The following is an 18528-nucleotide window of genomic DNA, read 5'->3' as shown; positions in this document are numbered from 1 at the left end:
TTTTATTAGAGTTCAGATCACTGCCTTCTGGAGTTTTAGAAAAAGAAACCAAACGATTGTCTTTGCTCTTAAAAACAGAGCCCACACACACATCAGCAGTATTATTGTTTAAAACAGACAAAACAGGCAAATTCAAAGAGACAGAGGAGTCAATAGGTGATTCATCATCTTCCTCAGTCCAGTCCTCAATTGTTACTTCATCTGCGCATGAGCTAGACAAGTTAGATTTTTTCACCCCTGAGGTTGATTCAGATGTCGAGTCTATATCAACCATACTCTTGCCAGTTGCAGTTAACTTACCATACTGCATGTGTTTATCCTTTTCTACCTCATCCTTGGTAATAGGAAGACTAGTATAATTATTATTGTATGGAGGGGGGACCATGTTATATCCAATACCCACACCCTTATTTTCTTTCCATTTCAATTGATTTTCTATCATTGATTCAACAACAGCACTAGAGACATCAAATTTTTTAAAATTAAATTCAGCATTTTCGAACTTATTCATTAGTTTAACTATCTCCAGTCTAGATGCTTCTAACTCGGCAGTTAATTCAGCTATTTTATTTTTGGCATCTAAATGGTGACAGCACTTTATGCTTAAATCTGATTGGAGTTTAGAGAAATCTTGTTTTTGTGCCTCTAGTTTATCATTTAAAGCCTTTTCTAGTTTCTTAAGAGTTGAGTTTTCACATTTTACACCCTCCATTTCCCTCATCAAGTTACTGTTATGCAATTTATACAATCCTAATTTATCAATGCATGATTGAGAACAGAGTACAGAACTTACCTCAGTTTGTTTGGTGGAGGTGAAAGCCATGAAAGCATGCTGAAGATCCATCACCTGCTCCTCAACTTCATTCTCCTCTTCATCAGCATCCATCTTAACAAAATTGGCAACTTCATTACCCAAACTCAGAGCTGCCATATGATCCTCCCAGGAGAAGTTCTAAACCACCAAACCTCGCTCGCCCGAAGATTATTTTTATTTCGAGAGCTGCACATATTATTCTTTTTGGTTTGAAGGCCGCCACAAGTTAGATGCATCATAAAGGGGTCACGACATCATATTTTATTAAGGAAGCATATTTCTTATTCGATTTAAGCATTTGGTTGATACCTATTCATTCAAGTACGGTTCTCTTGCTTTTAATTTTATTACTTATATTATGAACTTGGGTGTTGAACCAATTTATTTTATTTTTATTTTGAGCATGATTGTTGGCTAAAACCCTACTAGTTGCCTAGGCTTTGAATGAATATTCGTTGAGTTTGGATTTTTTGTCGGTTTCTTGGTGATTGGTGTTGGACTAATATTATAGTAATAAACTTTTTGATGTTTAAAAAGATGAATATGCATGCTTATTTTTTTTTTCTTTTTATCTACTTTTATTTAATAGTTCCATAGGTGTCTTGTGAATGTCTGTAACACCCTAGGCAAATCCCACATCGGCCGTGGACATAAGAGATCCTTGGTTCATAAGTAAATGTCATGCCTTTTAAATCACTAACACGTTTTGAGCTTAATGGTAGTGGACGAGAGGAGAGCTCCACAGTTAAGCGTGCTCAGGTGGGAATAGTAGCAGGATGAGTGACCTCCTGGGAAGTCTCCACCTGGGCAACCAAAAACAAATCTGTGCGCTCTTCGTGGACAAAGCGGACAATATTGGTGGTGCGAGGGGCAGGATGTTACAATGTGTTTCATGTGTAGATGCATATTAAGTTACCTACTGTGTGTTCGTAACTAGTTTATGGTTTTTAGTCAACATAATCCATAGGAACTATTGTTTGAGGGTTTAGGGAAATTAAGTGTTCTATCTATCTAGAGACTGAGAGGTAATAGATGATTGGAATTATCTTGGTCATTAGGTGGTGTGGGTATAGATTGCACGAGAGTGGATTTCGCCCTTATTGTCTTTGGGTTTTTGCTATCCTAAGTTTTTTTTAGCACCTTTAAGTTACTCCTTACGTCCCTTACACTCCCGGATGTATTGTGATTAGTGATACTGAGAGGTGATATAGTCATTAGAGTACTTTAATATAGTTTGAAAGACTGAGCGATAATCCATCCAATCGGTTTGCGTCATACGTCCTTTAGAGGTCACACCCAGAGAATGATCAGGGATCCGCTAGGATGTCTAGGGTGTCGTATCTTTAGATTCCGGTCCCATCATAGTTTCCATAGCCGATAATCATCCAAGATCCACAAATAGGATTTCAAGCCTAGGTAACGCCTTTCTCATTATTGTTTTCGTCTAAGTCTTAGAGTTTTAAATTTAATTTATTAGTTTAATTAATTAGTCTAGTTAATATTAGTTTTTTTAAAAAAATAAATAAAAATCCTAAAATAATCTTTTCTTAATTATTAATTTAATTAGCTTTTACAATATAGTTTCGTTAATTTAATAAGTTTCTCTAGGGTTCGATATTCCCGGACTTCCCATAGCTATACTACAACCGATAGGTTCACTTGCCTGTTGCTAGTGGTTTGGTTTAGGGTATTCTTGGTTTTTATTACTCGTTGTGCTAGATTGATTAATAACATTATTTTTATATCACTTTTAGTGCATCAGGTGACATAAAGTATGGACAACTTAAATTACCTTTTTTTTTTGGAACGACCAACTAAGTAATGCCGGGTACTTCGTACGCGGCCTCCATTGGCTAAAAGTAGCCCGAGCCAGCCACGAGTCCGGACGGACGGAGACCCTAGCGGTCCACCTATTGAGGGATTCCCCGGATAAAACTTGACCCACACGCCCGGTAAAACCGGGTGAGATCAGGACTCGAACCCTGGTAAGCCAGGGTCATCCCTCAGATCTCCCATATAAATTGGTGAAAGTGAGGTTTGAACCCCCTACCTCTCACTAGTAAAATGAGTGCTCTACCATTGAGCCACATCCAATTTATATACAACTTAAATTACTATATTGCCATTTTAGTACTTTAAAATGATTAAAAATCTGAAGGGAAGTTACTTTTCTTTCAATAAATCTCAACCTTAAGATCATTTAAATCAAGAGCTATAATAAGGTTTCAACGGTTTTCACAATTGAAGTGGGTTTTTATTTTAACCCTACCCTCTGTGTCTCTCTCTCTCTCTCCCTCTCTCTCTCTATATATATATATTTATATACATATATATATACTAATAAAAGAATACCACTTTGTGCCACTTGTCACTCTCTCATTCCTCCTCACAATTTTAAACCTATTTTCAATATATGGTTTCATTTTCGGATCCCGCGTGGGTCTTACCCGACGCAACTATTCATTTCTGGATCTATATATTGTTATAACCTTATTTGTTTTTATTCAACACAATCGCAACCCTCCCCGATTAGAAACCCTAGGTCTGCCTCTCTTTCCAAAATGTCTTCTTTGTATGATAAATTTTAGGGTTTCTTACATACTAATTAAACATAAAGAATCTCGACGTAAAAATTTGTTTAAGGGTCCTTCATCTGATAAAGTTAGGGCTTCTTACATAAGTCAATGCTATATGAAGTTAGGCCCTCAAGTGTGTTCTTCGTATCTCGCTACAAGAATTTAGGGCTTGAGATGGGTTCCTCAACACTGGATTTGTTAAGATTTTTGGTATATACTTTTATGAAATTCGGTGATCGATAGTTGTTTAGAATATTTAGTATCTGATTTCATTTTTTATTAGTCTAATTCACTGATGGAGTTCCACTGTTTTGGTTATAAGTTTGTTAGAATAAACAATATAGGGTTAATCCATTTTACTCTATTATGTTGCTGGATCACGTGCAGGGATAAACACATTTTACTCTATTTGCCGATTTGATGGAGTTCCTAATCTTATGTTTTTGGATTATATGCTCAAATAGTTATAGAATTATTGTTCTTTAAAATGGTATATATAGCATGAATGATATGTTTTAATAGCTTCACTTTATAAGTATTGCTTATTTAAGAAGGTGTCACTAGTTATCTACTTATGCTTTGCATTGAATAAACATGTAGTACTTGGATGTTGAATATTAACCTTTTACTTCCATTGATACGATTTTGGGTATTTTTTTTTATTAATTTAAGTTTATGTTGATTAATAGGGGATCTGGTGGCAGTCTTAGAACCAAAACCCGAGGTGGTTGTCCTCCAAGAATATGGAAAATCTGAAGATCGATTTAACTCAGCCAGATGCAAACCACCCTAGCTACGCCTCTACAGTCGGAAGCTCTGTTAATTTCAAAGGAAAAACTCATGAATAACATACTTTCGATTGTTTTTGTTTGGCGATTCGCTTGATTTACAAAAATTTTAGTATGAACGAACCATAACTTTCAAAATATTAGAGTTTTTGAATGGTTCGTTTTGATTTACGTAACATATCGATTTAGTACGTTATGTTTTTTTACTTCAATGGTAGGTAGTAAATTGATTTGATTTTGTCTTTCTTTCAAGAAACGTAAAACCCTAAATATATTTGTTTGTTGCTTCCTTCAGTGATTGATGTGGTTGCATTGGATCCATGTGAGGATGTTTTTGTCATTTCGCTTAAAAGGTTCTTATTGGCCTATGTTATGTAAACCCTCAATCTTGATTTTTTGGTATATTTCGTCAATTTTAATGCATAATTTTGAGTTCATTGTAAACTATTAGCCAAGATTTTGATTTAATATTTAGTGATTACATAAAAAGATGTATAATTAATTGGATTTATTATTATTATTTTTTTAAAAGTTATACAATTTATGGGAAAAAGAACTCTCAATGTCAAAAGCATAAAGAAAGGCATACAGTTCCTTGGCCCCAATGGGTTACTTTTAATTTAATCACTTGATTTAATCTTATTTCTATGTTTTTCAAACTATTTCTATAAAATGTCAGTTTTAGATTAATATTTTATTGATTTTGTTATGTGTGTAGCCGAATAGACAATGATGGAATCAATGAAGGCATTGTCAATAGTAATAAAGAAAACTTCAATATACAAATTTGTTGGTTCTGTGGTTCTTATTCTTTTGGGAGTTGAGTATAGTTTCATAATTTTAACTTCTTTTTTTATTCAGCTGTTTAATTTATATCTTTATTTTAAATGAATACAAGGATTACGATCTGCACAAGGAATTGGAGTTGTGTTAGTGTTATCTTCGTTGATATTTTGGCACAAGAACAGACGTCTTACTGGACTTTATTCTCTATCAGGTAGATACTTAGGACAACCACCTATCTATTTATCTACCTTTTTATTTATTATGATAATAGCATTACCTGTTTATTAATACATTATTAAGGTGTTTAGTATGATTTATATTCAAAAAATGAAACCTATACACAAAATTTTAAAATAATACAATTAGTACAAATCATATCTTTAGTATGGTTTTAATTCACAACCCCTAGTAATGTACTTTGTTTTATTTTTACATGATGGGTTTAAAATTCTATCATCAATTGATGCTATGCTTATGAACTTATGATGGTAAGTATCAAAATTTGATTATGATATGCTTTTTTAAAATTCACATCTATATTCGTCAAACTATAAGTCAAAATGCAGTCCAACTTTCCGTTAGTTATTTACAGAATTTTAACATTATGTTTCCCATTAGCTGACCTTTAACATTAGTATGTCTTTTTCATTTATCCTGGCAATTGCATTCATATAAAGAAGGTATATTGACTAATGCGAGAGTTTTATTATGATTTATGAATTGCCTTATCAAAAGCTTCAAGCATACATGGACAAAAGATACTGATTCTTTATAAACAAGGTATTAATCAATACAACCACAAATGTAAACTACAAAGAAATTTTTACTAATTTGTAGCATATTTGTGAAAAATTATTGTTTTGTAATTCATGTAATTTTAATGTAAATTGTCATTGTTTTAATAATATATGATAATTGTGTTATTGACTGTATTTCACTTACTGGCTCAATTTTGAAATTTTCATCTATTACCCGTGTAATATATGGGCCTCAAACTAGTATATATATATATATATATAAATATATATATATAGGGAGAAGATCAAGAGAAAACTCATTTTTAGAGAGAAAACTTAAAAACTCCTAAACAATTATTTTTAATTAAAAATAAAAAAATACTTTCAAATTTCTGTTTTTGCCATTATTCTTATATTTTCTTACCCTTTGCTCGAAAAAAATAAAAAAAAACCCCGCTGTAATGCACATACGTATTACTAGCGATACCATTGTATTACACATGTGTATTAATATGTATTTTTAAGTTTAATAGTGTTTAATTGCATATATTCGATATTTGTGTATTGTATATGTGTAGTAGTGTTGTATTATATGGCAAAAGAATAATAATAAAATAAAAGTCGATGTAGTGCAGATGTGCGTTAATGTTGTATTACACATATGTACTAATGTGTATTCGATGTGTGTATTAGTCTTATATTGCATATATAAAATGGTGTGTATCAAATATGTGCAAGAGTGTTGTATTCTATGCAATACAAACACTTTTGCATATATGCAATGCACACTATTACACATGTACACTACACCGACGACGTTACCGACAAGGTTTTTTTTTTAGGAACCAATAACAACATATAAGAATAATGGAAAAAAAAGAAACTTCAAAAAATTTTTAAAAAAAAGTTAAAAATAGTTTTTTAGGTGTTTTTAAGTTTTCTCTTTAACAGGTGTTTTCACTAGATCCCACCCTTGTAACGTCCGTTAATTTTTGTTAAAATGTTTAACCTTGTAGTGCTGCGAGCACCTTTCGGGCTTGACCCGGCATTCTCCCGGGAGCCCCTTGCCACCCTCGTAAGTTTGTCATACTTAAATTTTCTTACAAGTTTACCCATCGTTAAAGTAGAGGGACTACAATGTATTATTGTTATTAAATTATACAAAAAAATAATAATAAACCGTAACCCACCCCCCTTGTCCGATCGGCGCACCCCCACCCCCTTCCCTCCTGGTTTTGCGTGCAATCAGCCACCGTCCAGCCATCCAATGTTCAATTCAAGGTCGGTATTAAATGTATACAACTCTTTTTCACCTTAATTCATCCTTATGACGTGTTTATTCATCGAAAAACAGTTGTTTTTAGGCTCACCGGGTGGCTGTCCAATTGAGCACTTCGGGGACTATTTTGAGTGAGGTTTTTGCACCAAAATCTTCCTAGGTATGTCTAGTATATCATACTTAAAAAGCATGTTCATTGGTGTTCGTTAGGTTGGTCAACTAGTTGTAACTTGATTGTTAATGTTCGGTTGACTAGAAATGTAGTTTGATGCGTTTAACGCGAGTGATGAAGTGATTAACGACCAATTCAGCTCGGGGGCACTTGGTTTGATGTACGGGCTGTTGAAAAATCATTTTTATAAGTTATGGGGCTGAATTGGTTGTCGGTTACTCCAACGGGTCGGTACAACGCACAATTGCGTTCTTTGTATAGTTGGTGCGTTGTACTTGCGGGTTACCGACCCATTTGACTCGTGTAGCGTCGTGTGGACTTGTTGGCTGTGATTTTATCATAATGGGTCCACACGATGCTGAGTTGGATGTTAACGGCCTAAGCGACTCTTAAATGCGCGTGTTAGTGCCACTTAGTGCTTCTGGGGCAATTTGGGAATTCTTTATTCTCGGGAATACCTATGGGTCATTTTGGTGAATGTGAGGCCTCAGGGGCTGTTGTGATTTAGTTTGATGAGGTCGATGGTTTAAGTAACTCGAACCATGTTAGAACGTCTCGTGGGATAAACGAGTTCTTTCGATGTCGTTAGTAATGTTTGAATGTAAACCGACAGGTGTTTGAGTTTTGGGATTACTTAGGGACTATTTAGCTCATGGTGAATTCATGCCTTGTGTCAGGTGAATTCACGATGCCCCCTTTTACTCTTTTCAAGTTTTGGACTAGCATGCACACCATGTTAACAATTTTATCTGACTATACTCGTTTAAACTAATCGGATGGTTTTATATGGTTTTACTTGGGTTCGTGGGATTCATGAAAGTATAGGTGAATTATACTCGGTGCCTTAGAATATTCGAGGCTCGTTGATGGTTATATATTTTATAATGTTATAGACATTACTTATGGTCTAGACTCAAGGATGTAGGCGTACTCGTATTGTATTATGTCATGAGATGATATTTATGAATGTGTATGCGGGTGTTACTTTATGACCCTAGGCTTACATTCATGATGGTATGTTTGGAATGTTATATATGTATAAGTGTGTATATATATATATATATATAATATATACGCGTGTTTATGCACGCGTTATTGTATGGCAAGTAATTGGTGATGTTAATTAGTCGTTTTCGACTAAGGATGTTGCGTACGCCTACTTCGTGTTTGCATACGGATGGATGGTGATCTTGGCCGGGCCAAACTATACTACTCAGGTTCTTAAATCATGTGGCGGGCCCTGACAAGCCCGTGAGGGGGGAGGCTCGTGTGACATGATCATCATCGGATGTTACGTGTTTGGGTTGTACGTATGCTCGACCCTGATGTTATTACTTGGATATTACGTGTTTGGGTTGTACGTGTGCTCGACCCTGATGTTATTACTCGGATGATATATATGTAGGGATATAATTATAAGGATGTTTATATATATATAATGATGATTACCTACTATTGATGATAGCCTAACCGTTGTAACCCATTTTATTTTTTTAAAACTCTTGGAATGACTATTATGATTTTTATTATAGATGTTATTTATTAAAACTTGAACTCACTCAGCTCAAGCTGACTTTGTGTGCATGTTAGTGTAAGTTTCAGGTTAGGGGATGGATGCATTACCGCTTTGACGTGCACGAAGCTACCTGGACGGTGGAGGGCATGCTTAGTCGGAAGTTTTAATAATAATAAACACTTTTCTTTTAAAGTTTTATTAAATACATTGAAGTTTGGTTTTGGGCATAATTCCCGAGTTTTGGGAACTTGGTTTTAGTACTTGTGATTTTCTGCTGTTTATTACTCTGAAACGATTTTTAATAAGATGAATTTGTTTGACTTTAAATTTTTGAGAATTTTTGGATATGATTACCAACTGTAGGATTCCCGGGATTCGGGGTCTTACACCTATATAGGATATATATCCTCGTGTCACCAGTTCAAATCTGGTTCCTGACGCATGATTAATTTGTACGAGTCTCTACTTTACTAATTCATTGGTATGAATGCATATTGTTTTAAGTCTTTTCCAAATTTAAGAATCCCAATGAATCCATAATTTTATTGTATTTTTTTTATTCAATACATATTAAAAATACCAACCATAAAACAAACGAGACTTTAATTACTTTGTTTAATCTTCAATAGAACCTTGAATCTATATAATTGTAGAAGTGAAGATTTGTTTTTTATCATTCAATGAGAATCTTGTATTTTATCATAGGTGTATTGGGAACGGAGATAATTATAACCATATACATATAAAATGATAGTAATGGAATGCCAATCCTTGGGTTTTATTTGTAACGTATCTATTCCTTGGTAATCAAAGCCCAAAGATCTATGAATTAGCACATACTAAACTAGCCAAGCAGACACACACACATGCACACAAACACCCACCCACCCACACACACACACACGCGCGCGCACACACACACGCACACACACACATATATAGAGAGAGGATCAAGAGAAAAATCATCCTTAAAGAAAAAACTTAAAAACTCCTAAAAATAACTTTTAATTAAAAATAAAAATATATTTTAAAATTTCTGTTTTTGCCATTATTTTTTTTTATTTTGTTACCCTACAGTCGAAAAAAAAACAAAAAAAAACGTTGTAATACACATACATATTACTGGGCAATACTTTTATATTACACATATGTATTACTATGTATTCTTATGTTCAATAGTTTTTAATTGCATATATTCAATATGTGTATTGTATATGTTCAGTAAGAATGTATTATATGCAAAAAAAACTAAAATAAAATAAAATAAAGTCGATGTAGCGAACATGTGCATTAATGTTGTATTACACATATGTACTATGTGTATTCGACGTGCGTATTAGTCTTATATTTCATATATGCAATAGTGTGAATCAAATATGTGCAATAGTGTTGTACAACACTCTTGCATATATGCAATGCACACTATTACACATGTTCACTTCAGCGACGAGGTTCTTTTTTTTTTGAATAATATCAACATATAAGAATAATGGGAAAAAAAAGAAACAACAAAATTTTTTTTAAAAAGAGTTAAAAATAATTCTTTAGGAGTTTTTAAGTTTTCTCTTTAAGAGGAGTACTTTTCATTTGATCCCGCCCCTATATATATAATATATATGTATATGAAAACTCCTCTTAAAGAGAAAACTTAAAAACTCCTAAAAAATTATTTTTAACTCTTTTTAAAAAAAAATTTGTAGTTTCTTTTTTTTTCATTATTCTTATATGTAGTTTTTGTTTGCAAAAAAAAAAAAACAGTAATCGCGTTGGTCTAGTGCATATGTTTAATAGTTAGGGATGGCAATGGGTCTGGATTAGGTATTCCCAAACCCATACCTAGTTATAAAAGTCCATCCCAAACCCGTCCAAAACCTGTCGGGTTTCGGGTTTTTCCATCGGGTTTCGGGTTTCTTATCGTGTTTTGACAAAATACTTGTCGGGTATACCCGGCTCAAAACCTGTCGGGTTTCTACCGAGGTTTTAACAAAATATAACTAATTGACTACAAAGATGGTTACCATAAAGGTAAAATATCTCAAATAATTGGCATAAGCAAGTTTCGACAAATAATATATTTGGAATATAGTATATGTATAATATAATAAGCTATATCGGGTAAATGGGTCTATGTTATCGGGTAATCGGGTGTATTAGAAATCCCAAACCCATCCCAAACCCGCGAAAAAATTTCAAAACTATTCCCAAACCTGTCCCAAACCCTAACAGGTCGGGTATTACCCATCCCATTTATGTCGGGTTTCTGGTTTCATTGTCATCCCTAGTAATAGTGCACATTGCATATATGCAAAAGTATTGTATTGCATAAAATACAACACTATTGCACATATTTGATACACAATATTATATATATATGCAATATAAGACTAATGCGTACATCGAATACATATTAGTACGTATGTGTAATACAACATTAACGCACATGTGCAGTACATCAACTTTTATTTTATTTTGTTTTTTTAATTTTTTGCATATAATACAACAGTACTGCATATATTCAATACACAAATATTGAATATATGCAATTAAAAACTATTGAACATGAAAATACATAGCAATGCACATGTGTAATACAACAGTATCGCACCGTAATACGTATGTGCATTAAAGCGTTTTTTTATTTTTTTATTTTTTTATTTTTTTATTTTTTTCGAGTGAGGGGTAACATAATATAAGAATAATGACAAAACGGAAATTTGAAAATATTTTTATATTTTTAATTAAAAATAATTCTTTAGGAGTTTTTAAGTTTTCTTTCTAAGGATGAGTTTTCTCTTGATCGTCTCCCTATATACATACATATATATATATATATATATATATATTAGAAACATGATCAAATACATTTTATTCTTAAAATGAAACAAGTGAGAACCAATTTGCTGTTATCATTAGGTTTATTTTTATAGGAGTTTGCTGTTATATTTTGTTCGTATTTGCTAATTTTTTATAATGAGACATTATAAATATTTGCTAATTTATATTTTGTTGTTATAATTAGATTTTTTCTTTTGCTATTATAAGTATTTCCTAGTATTTGCTGTTATTATTTGTTCTTGATTTTGATTCTTTTGTTGTAATTATTAGGTTTTTTTCTTTGTTATTATATATCATTGTTTGTGTAGATTAATCTTGTAGTTGGTATTGTTTCTTACATTCTCATTCTTTTATAAATTGACATTATTTCCTATATTCTCATATTAAGATTAAAATATACATGAACCTTTATTTGATCCTGAAACTATATATATATATATATATATAGGGGAAATTTCAAATGAGAACCCCTTTGAGTTTTAAGAACTCGAAAGAACTCAGTGTAACGATTTTTTTTTCGAATTTTTTATTACACATGCGTAATATATGTAGGTTACATACACGTAAAAAAATTACAGAATTTTTTACGCACCGAGTCGACATTTTACACATGTGTAACGGACATAAAAGTTAGTGTAATCAGTTACATATTTATTCTCTCTCCTACTTTGACTTTTTTGCCAGATTTAATCTCAACCACATATTCCAATTCATTTGATTAAATGTGTGGTCTAGAATGGGAGTTCTTAAGTTTTTACAACTCAACATGGTTCTGAAAATATCCTTCCCCTATATATATATATATATGGGAGATTTCAAATGAGAACCCCTTTGAGTTTTAAGAACTCAGTGTAATGGATTTTTTTTTCGAATTTTTTTTACACATGCGTAATATATGTAGGTTACATACACGTAAAAAAATTATATAATTTTTTACACACCGAGTCGACATTTTACACATGTGTAACAGACGTAAAAGTTAGTGTAATCAGTTACATATTTATTCTCTCTCATACTTTGACTTTTTTGCTAGATTTAATCTCAACCACATATTCCAATTCATTTAATTAAACGTGTGGCCTAGAATGGGAGTTCTTAAGTTCTTACAACTCAACATGGTTCTCAAAATATTCTTCCCCTATATATATATGCTAAGTATAAAATGAAAACCCACTTGAGTTGTGAAAACTCTGGAAACACATTCTCAACCACATGTTTTTAATTAATGTTTAAATCTTGTGGTCCACAATTAAAGTGAATAAAAAATGTAAATATAAATATAACTTTTTCTCTCTCCTGAAAACATATATAAAAATTAGTAAAAAAATGTTAAAAAATAGCAAAACATTTTTTTTTATGTTTCAATGTTTTGTATTAAATGTTACAACATATATTACATGTAACAAAAAAAAACGATGTTTCATAGGGTTTTTGCGGGTTTTCACAACTCAAGTGGGTTTTTATTTTAACCTTACCCTATATATATATTAACATATATATATATATATATATATATGTGTGTATAAATATATGTGTATATATATACACATATATATATGTATACACATATATATATATATGTGTGTATATATATATGTATATATAAGGGAGGAATAATTTGAGAACCTTGTTGAGTTTTAAATCCTTTAAGAACATCATTCTTAACCACACATTTAATTAAATGCGTTAGATTATATGGCTGAGATTAAATCTAATGAAAAAATTAAGTAGGAGAGAGAATAAATATATACAGTGATTGCACTAATTTAAACGTCCGTTACACCTATGTAAAAAGTTGATTCGGTGCGTAAAAAATGTTGTAATTTTTCTACGTATACGCAACCCTAGTATATTATATATATTTAAAAAAAATTCAAAAAAATTGTTACATTGAGTTGTTTCGAGTTCTTAAACTCAAAGTGGTCCTCAAAAGAAATCTCCCATACATATATATATATATATATATATATATATATATATATATATATATATATATTTGTGTGTGTGTGTGTATATACACACACATATTTTGGTTTATATTCAAAAAGTCTTTCAGTAGCAGAATATTTTAATCGGAAAATGATAGTGTACTTATCATTTAACCATTTATAAGTGGGAAAATTCCCAAAATAGCCCATTGTAGAGAGAGAATCCTCAAAATAGCCTAAAAGTGTTGATTATTCCCAAAGAATTTGTATTGAGGAGATACATTGTGAGAAGATCTTAATTATGAGGGAGCAGACCAAACTCTTAAAAATATGGAGGGAGCATACCAAATATAGGAATAATGTTGATGGAAAATGTCAAATTTTTGAAAAGATTGAGGGACCACACCATATTTATTTATCAACTTTTCTTCTCAAAAGATAGTTTCCACTAACGGTTTTATTATATTTTTACCTGGGCTGTACACATTTTTAAATTATAGGAAAATGTGCTTTTTTAATTTCGTCTTGAAAAACGCATTTTAGAGACGTTTGTTCTAACGAGACGAGATTTTTGTTTTCTTCAGAATCATCATCTTCTTATTCTCCATTCTATATATATATATATATATATATATAAATTCCGTCCACCCCAACAAGATTTTAGTATAATCCGTCAACTCCGGCAATATTTTGATTTAATACATCTGTTCATTTGGACTTTAAGGAAGACTTGGACGGATATATATATATATATATATATATATATATATATATATATAGGAAGAGGATCAAGAGAAAACTCACATTTAAAGAGAAAAACTTAAAAACTCTTAAAGAATTATTTTTAATTAAAAATAAAAAAATATTTTCAAAATTCTGTTTTAGCCATTATTCTTATATTTTCTTATATTTCACTCGAAAAATATAAAAAAAAATAAAAAAACCGCTGTAATGCACATACGTATTACTGTGCGATACCATTGTATTACACATGTGTATTACTATGTATTTGTGAGTTTAATAGTGTTTTATTGCATATATTCAATATTTGTGTATTGTATATGTGTAGTAGTGTTGTATTATATGGAAAAAAAATATAATAAAATAAAAGTCGATGTGGTGCACATGTGCGTTAATGTTGTATTACACATACGTACTAATGTGTATTCGATGTGTGTATTAGTCTTATATTGTATATATAAAATGGTGTGTATCAAATATGTGCAAGAGTGTTGTATTCTATGCAATACAAACACTTTTGCATATATGAAATGCACACTATTATACATGCGCACTATACTGACGAGGTTACTGATAAGTTTTTTTTGTTTTTTTGTTTTTTTTGAGCCAATAACAACTTATAAGAATAATGGAAAAAAAAGAAACTTCAAAATTTTTTTTTTTAAAAGTTAAAAATAGTTTTTAAGAAGTTTTTAGGAGTTTTTAAGTTTTCTCCGAGTTTTCACTAGAACCCATCCCTATATATATATATATATATATATATAGGGGAGGGATATTTTGAGAATTATGTTGAGTTTTAAGAACTCAATTCTAGGTCACACATTTAATTAAATGGATTGGAATATGTGGTTGAGATTAAATCTGGCAAAAAAGTCAAAGAAGGAGAGAGAATAAATATGTAATTGGTTACACTAACTTTTACGTCCGTTACACATGTATAAAAAGTCGACTCGGTGCGTAAAAAATTATGTAATTTTTTTACGTGTATGTAACTTACATATATTACGCATGTGAAAAAAAAATTCTAAAAAAAAATCGTTACACTGAATTCTTTCGAGTTCTTAAAACTCAAAGGGGTTCTTAATTGAAATCTCCCCTATATATATATATAACATGAAGAATGGAGAAGATGATGATTTTGAAGAAAATAAAAATCTCGTCTCTTTGGAACAAATTTCTCTTAAATGCGTCTTCCAAGACGAAATTAAAAAGACATATTTTCCCAAAATTTGAAAATTTGTACGGCCCGGGTAGGAAACATAATAAAACCGTCTCGAGAGATTATCTTTTGAGAATAAAAGTTAAGAAAGAAATATGGTCTGCTCACTCAATGTTTTCAAAAATTTGGCTTTCTCCATCAACATTATTCTCAAATTTGGTCTGCCCCTCAATATTTTTAAGAGTTTGGCATGCTCCCTCATAATAAAGATCTTCTCCTAATGCATCTACTCAGTTCAAATTCTTTAAGAATAATCAAGATTTTTGAGCTATTTTGGAAATTCTCTCTCAAGAAAGGGCTATTTTGGGAATTTTCTCTCTATAAATACTCAGTCATGTATCTTCTATGATGCTTATAGCAACTCAATTATTTGATTATGCATATCATTAAGCATGTCTTTCAATCAAGAAGCTTTCCGCCCCTTTCGTAGCATTTCTCCAAGTGTTTGGGGAGATAAGTTTCTCAACTATGATAAGGTAAATATAAAGTATTAGAACTCATAAAGCTACGATTATTAGTATAAATTCCAGTGGGTTAAAATTTGATCATGCTTAATTGGTGAATGAAGAACGCAGACCTTGGTGAGGTAGAACAAATAGTTGAAGACTCGAAAGAACGAGTGCGGAATGATATAGTGGTCGCTTTAGGCAATGCAAAGGAACATGGTAATTTGTTAAAGCTAATTGATGCAATCCAACGCCTCGGCATATCATATTATTTTGAAGAAGAGATTGCAAATGCTTTGCAACATGTTTATGAAACATATGGTGATAATTGGAATGGCGCCAGTAGCCCTTCCATTTGGTTTAGGCTCCTACGACAGCAAGGGTTTTATGTTTCATGTGGTTAGTATGCATACACTATATATTCATACATATATCATTATAACTATGGTAAGATATGCATATATTAATAGACTAAAAGTTCCAATATTATATCCTAAAACTGTGCTTTATGTATCATTGCAACAGGTAATTTTAACAAGTACATAGACCAACATGGAGCTTTTAAGGAATCCTTAGTGAGTAACGTTGAAGAAATGCTTGAGTTATATGAGGAAGCGTGCTTGAGGGTGCAAGGCGAATATGTACTAGACAAAGCACTAGATTTTACAAGAACTCGTCTTGATGGCATTGCAAAGGATCCTGTTCTCTCCAACCCTACTTTCTCAGCTCATATACAGGAGGCATTAGTGACCCCTTTGCATAAAAGGATACCGAGACTAGAAGCTTTAAGCTACATTCGTTTTTATGAAAAACAACCTTCTCATGATGAGTGTTTGCTTAAACTGGCGAAGTTAGGGTTCAATTTGCTCCAGTCACTACACAAGAGTGAACTCAGCCAAGTTTCCAAGTATTCGTTTGTCAATATATATGATCAAAATACGTTTATTCTAGCTTTCTATTTACCATATTCGTTTATTGTAGGTGGTGGAAAGATATTGATAGCCCCAACAATCTACCTTATGTAAGAGATAGAATTGTTGAAAGCTACTTTTGGGCATTAGGTGCATACTCCGAGCCAAAATATTCCCTTGCTAGAGTTTTCTTTGCTAAAGTAGTTCAAATGGCAACCGTTCTTGATGACACTTATGATGCTTACGGTACTTATGAAGAACTTGAAATCTTTACGAAAGCGGTTGAAAGGTATCTCTAACCACAGTAGAATGAAGACATTTTGGCCTTTAATATCAAAATCTACTGATCAAACTAACTAAATAACTCGTGAATGAATCATAGGTGGTCCATTACATGCTTACATGTGCTTCCAAAATATATGAAACTTGCGTACAAGGTTTTTCTAGATTTGTACCATGAGATGGAAGAAGTCGGCAAAATTAAGGAAGTAACACCTCTTTTTAATCGTTCAAAAGAGTTTGTAAGTTACCTTCTACTCTTAAAAACAGTTAAAACTTATGATACTTAGAAGACATTTGACGACTATACATATTTTGATGTACAGATTATAAAGTTTATTAAAGCCTACTTGCTAGAACAAAAATGGGTAAAGGAGGGCCACATACCAACAATAGATGAGCATGCCTCAGTTGCTTATGTGACCGCTAGTGGCGGGGTGTTTATATCATCATGTTATCTTGGCATGGGTGATGTATTCACAGATGAGTCGCTCAACTGGGCTATCAGTGAACCTCCTCTTTTCAAAGCTTCATCTATGATTGGTAGACTCTTAAATGATGTTGCTGGCTACAAGGTACATCATCTTGTGATGACTATTATTCACTAAAAAAAGTGTTTTTTTGTTGTTATGCAATGAGATTAACTTCCCAATTCACATGCCATTAGATTAAAATGTTTTGAAAACCAAGCCACACGAGCAACTAGTTGTTCTAGTTACTAATTCTAAAATACGAATAACATTAATAATTAGGAAAGAATAAAACAAGTTAAAAGAATCGATTAACAAACCATACAATTATTTTTTCAAAAAACTGATGTGACCTTGCGAGATGGCCCATCATGTTCGGTTTCTAAAACATAGCTAACCATTCTTGTTGAGATAAATGCAGAAGGAGCAAGAAAGAGAACATTTCCCCTCTGTTGTCCAATGTTACAAGCAGCAATATGATGTCACTGAAGAATATGCCATTGACTTGGTATACATGGACATAGAAAACGCATGGAAAGATATAAACCGAGAGTCCCTCGTGACTAAACATATTCCAAGGCCTCTAATAATGGTGGTTGTCAACTATGTACGAACAATGTTTTATTTGTACAAATATAATGATAATTTCTCTGAAGTGGGAGAAGACCTCAAAGACGTTATCACATCTTTGTTCGAGCATCCTATGACTCTCTGAGCATTTGGTAATTTCTAAGGGAGATTTGTAATAGTACAACACATATGTCTTGCTTTTAATTTTCCACTTGTATTTCTATGTTGCACTAATTAATAAAATGTGTTTTGTTCTTGGAATAACACTTCATGTAATTACCCGTAATGTTAGATTAATATACATGTAGAATATCGGCTTAGAAGCAAAATGAAAAATAACAAAAACTTCAAGGTATACCTAAAGGAGAGAAAAATTGGCTAGCGCAAAACAAATGGCTTCTGAAAGTTAGAAACAATATCTATAGTATATAATAAAAAGGAAAATTGCATATTTTCTTCTC

The 18528-nt window shown here is 32.0% G+C and overlaps 1 protein-coding gene across 1 annotated transcript; it reads left to right on the top strand.

The window, feature by feature from the left end:
• Window positions 1-15756: 15756 nt before the first annotated feature.
• LOC143547366 (beta-caryophyllene synthase-like) lies at window positions 15757-18212 on the top strand. The gene is made up of 7 exons (XM_077038810.1): window positions 15757-15867; window positions 15960-16236; window positions 16363-16744; window positions 16819-17037; window positions 17131-17269; window positions 17354-17602; window positions 17919-18212. The coding sequence occupies exons 1-7, from the start codon at window positions 15784-15786 to the stop codon at window positions 18210-18212; spliced, it is 1644 nt and encodes a 547-aa protein (XP_076894925.1). The 5' UTR covers window positions 15757-15783.
• The last annotated feature ends 316 nt before the right edge of the window (window positions 18213-18528 follow it).

This window comes from Bidens hawaiensis, unplaced genomic scaffold, assembly GCF_021521415.1.
Source record: "Bidens hawaiensis isolate Kalapana, Puna unplaced genomic scaffold, B.hawaiensis_p1.1 tig00014713_1, whole genome shotgun sequence".
Lineage (NCBI taxonomy): Eukaryota > Viridiplantae > Streptophyta > Magnoliopsida > Asterales > Asteraceae > Bidens > Bidens hawaiensis.
The sequence above is the reverse complement of the archived record's forward strand: the minus strand, read 5'-3'. Positions and strand labels throughout refer to the sequence as shown.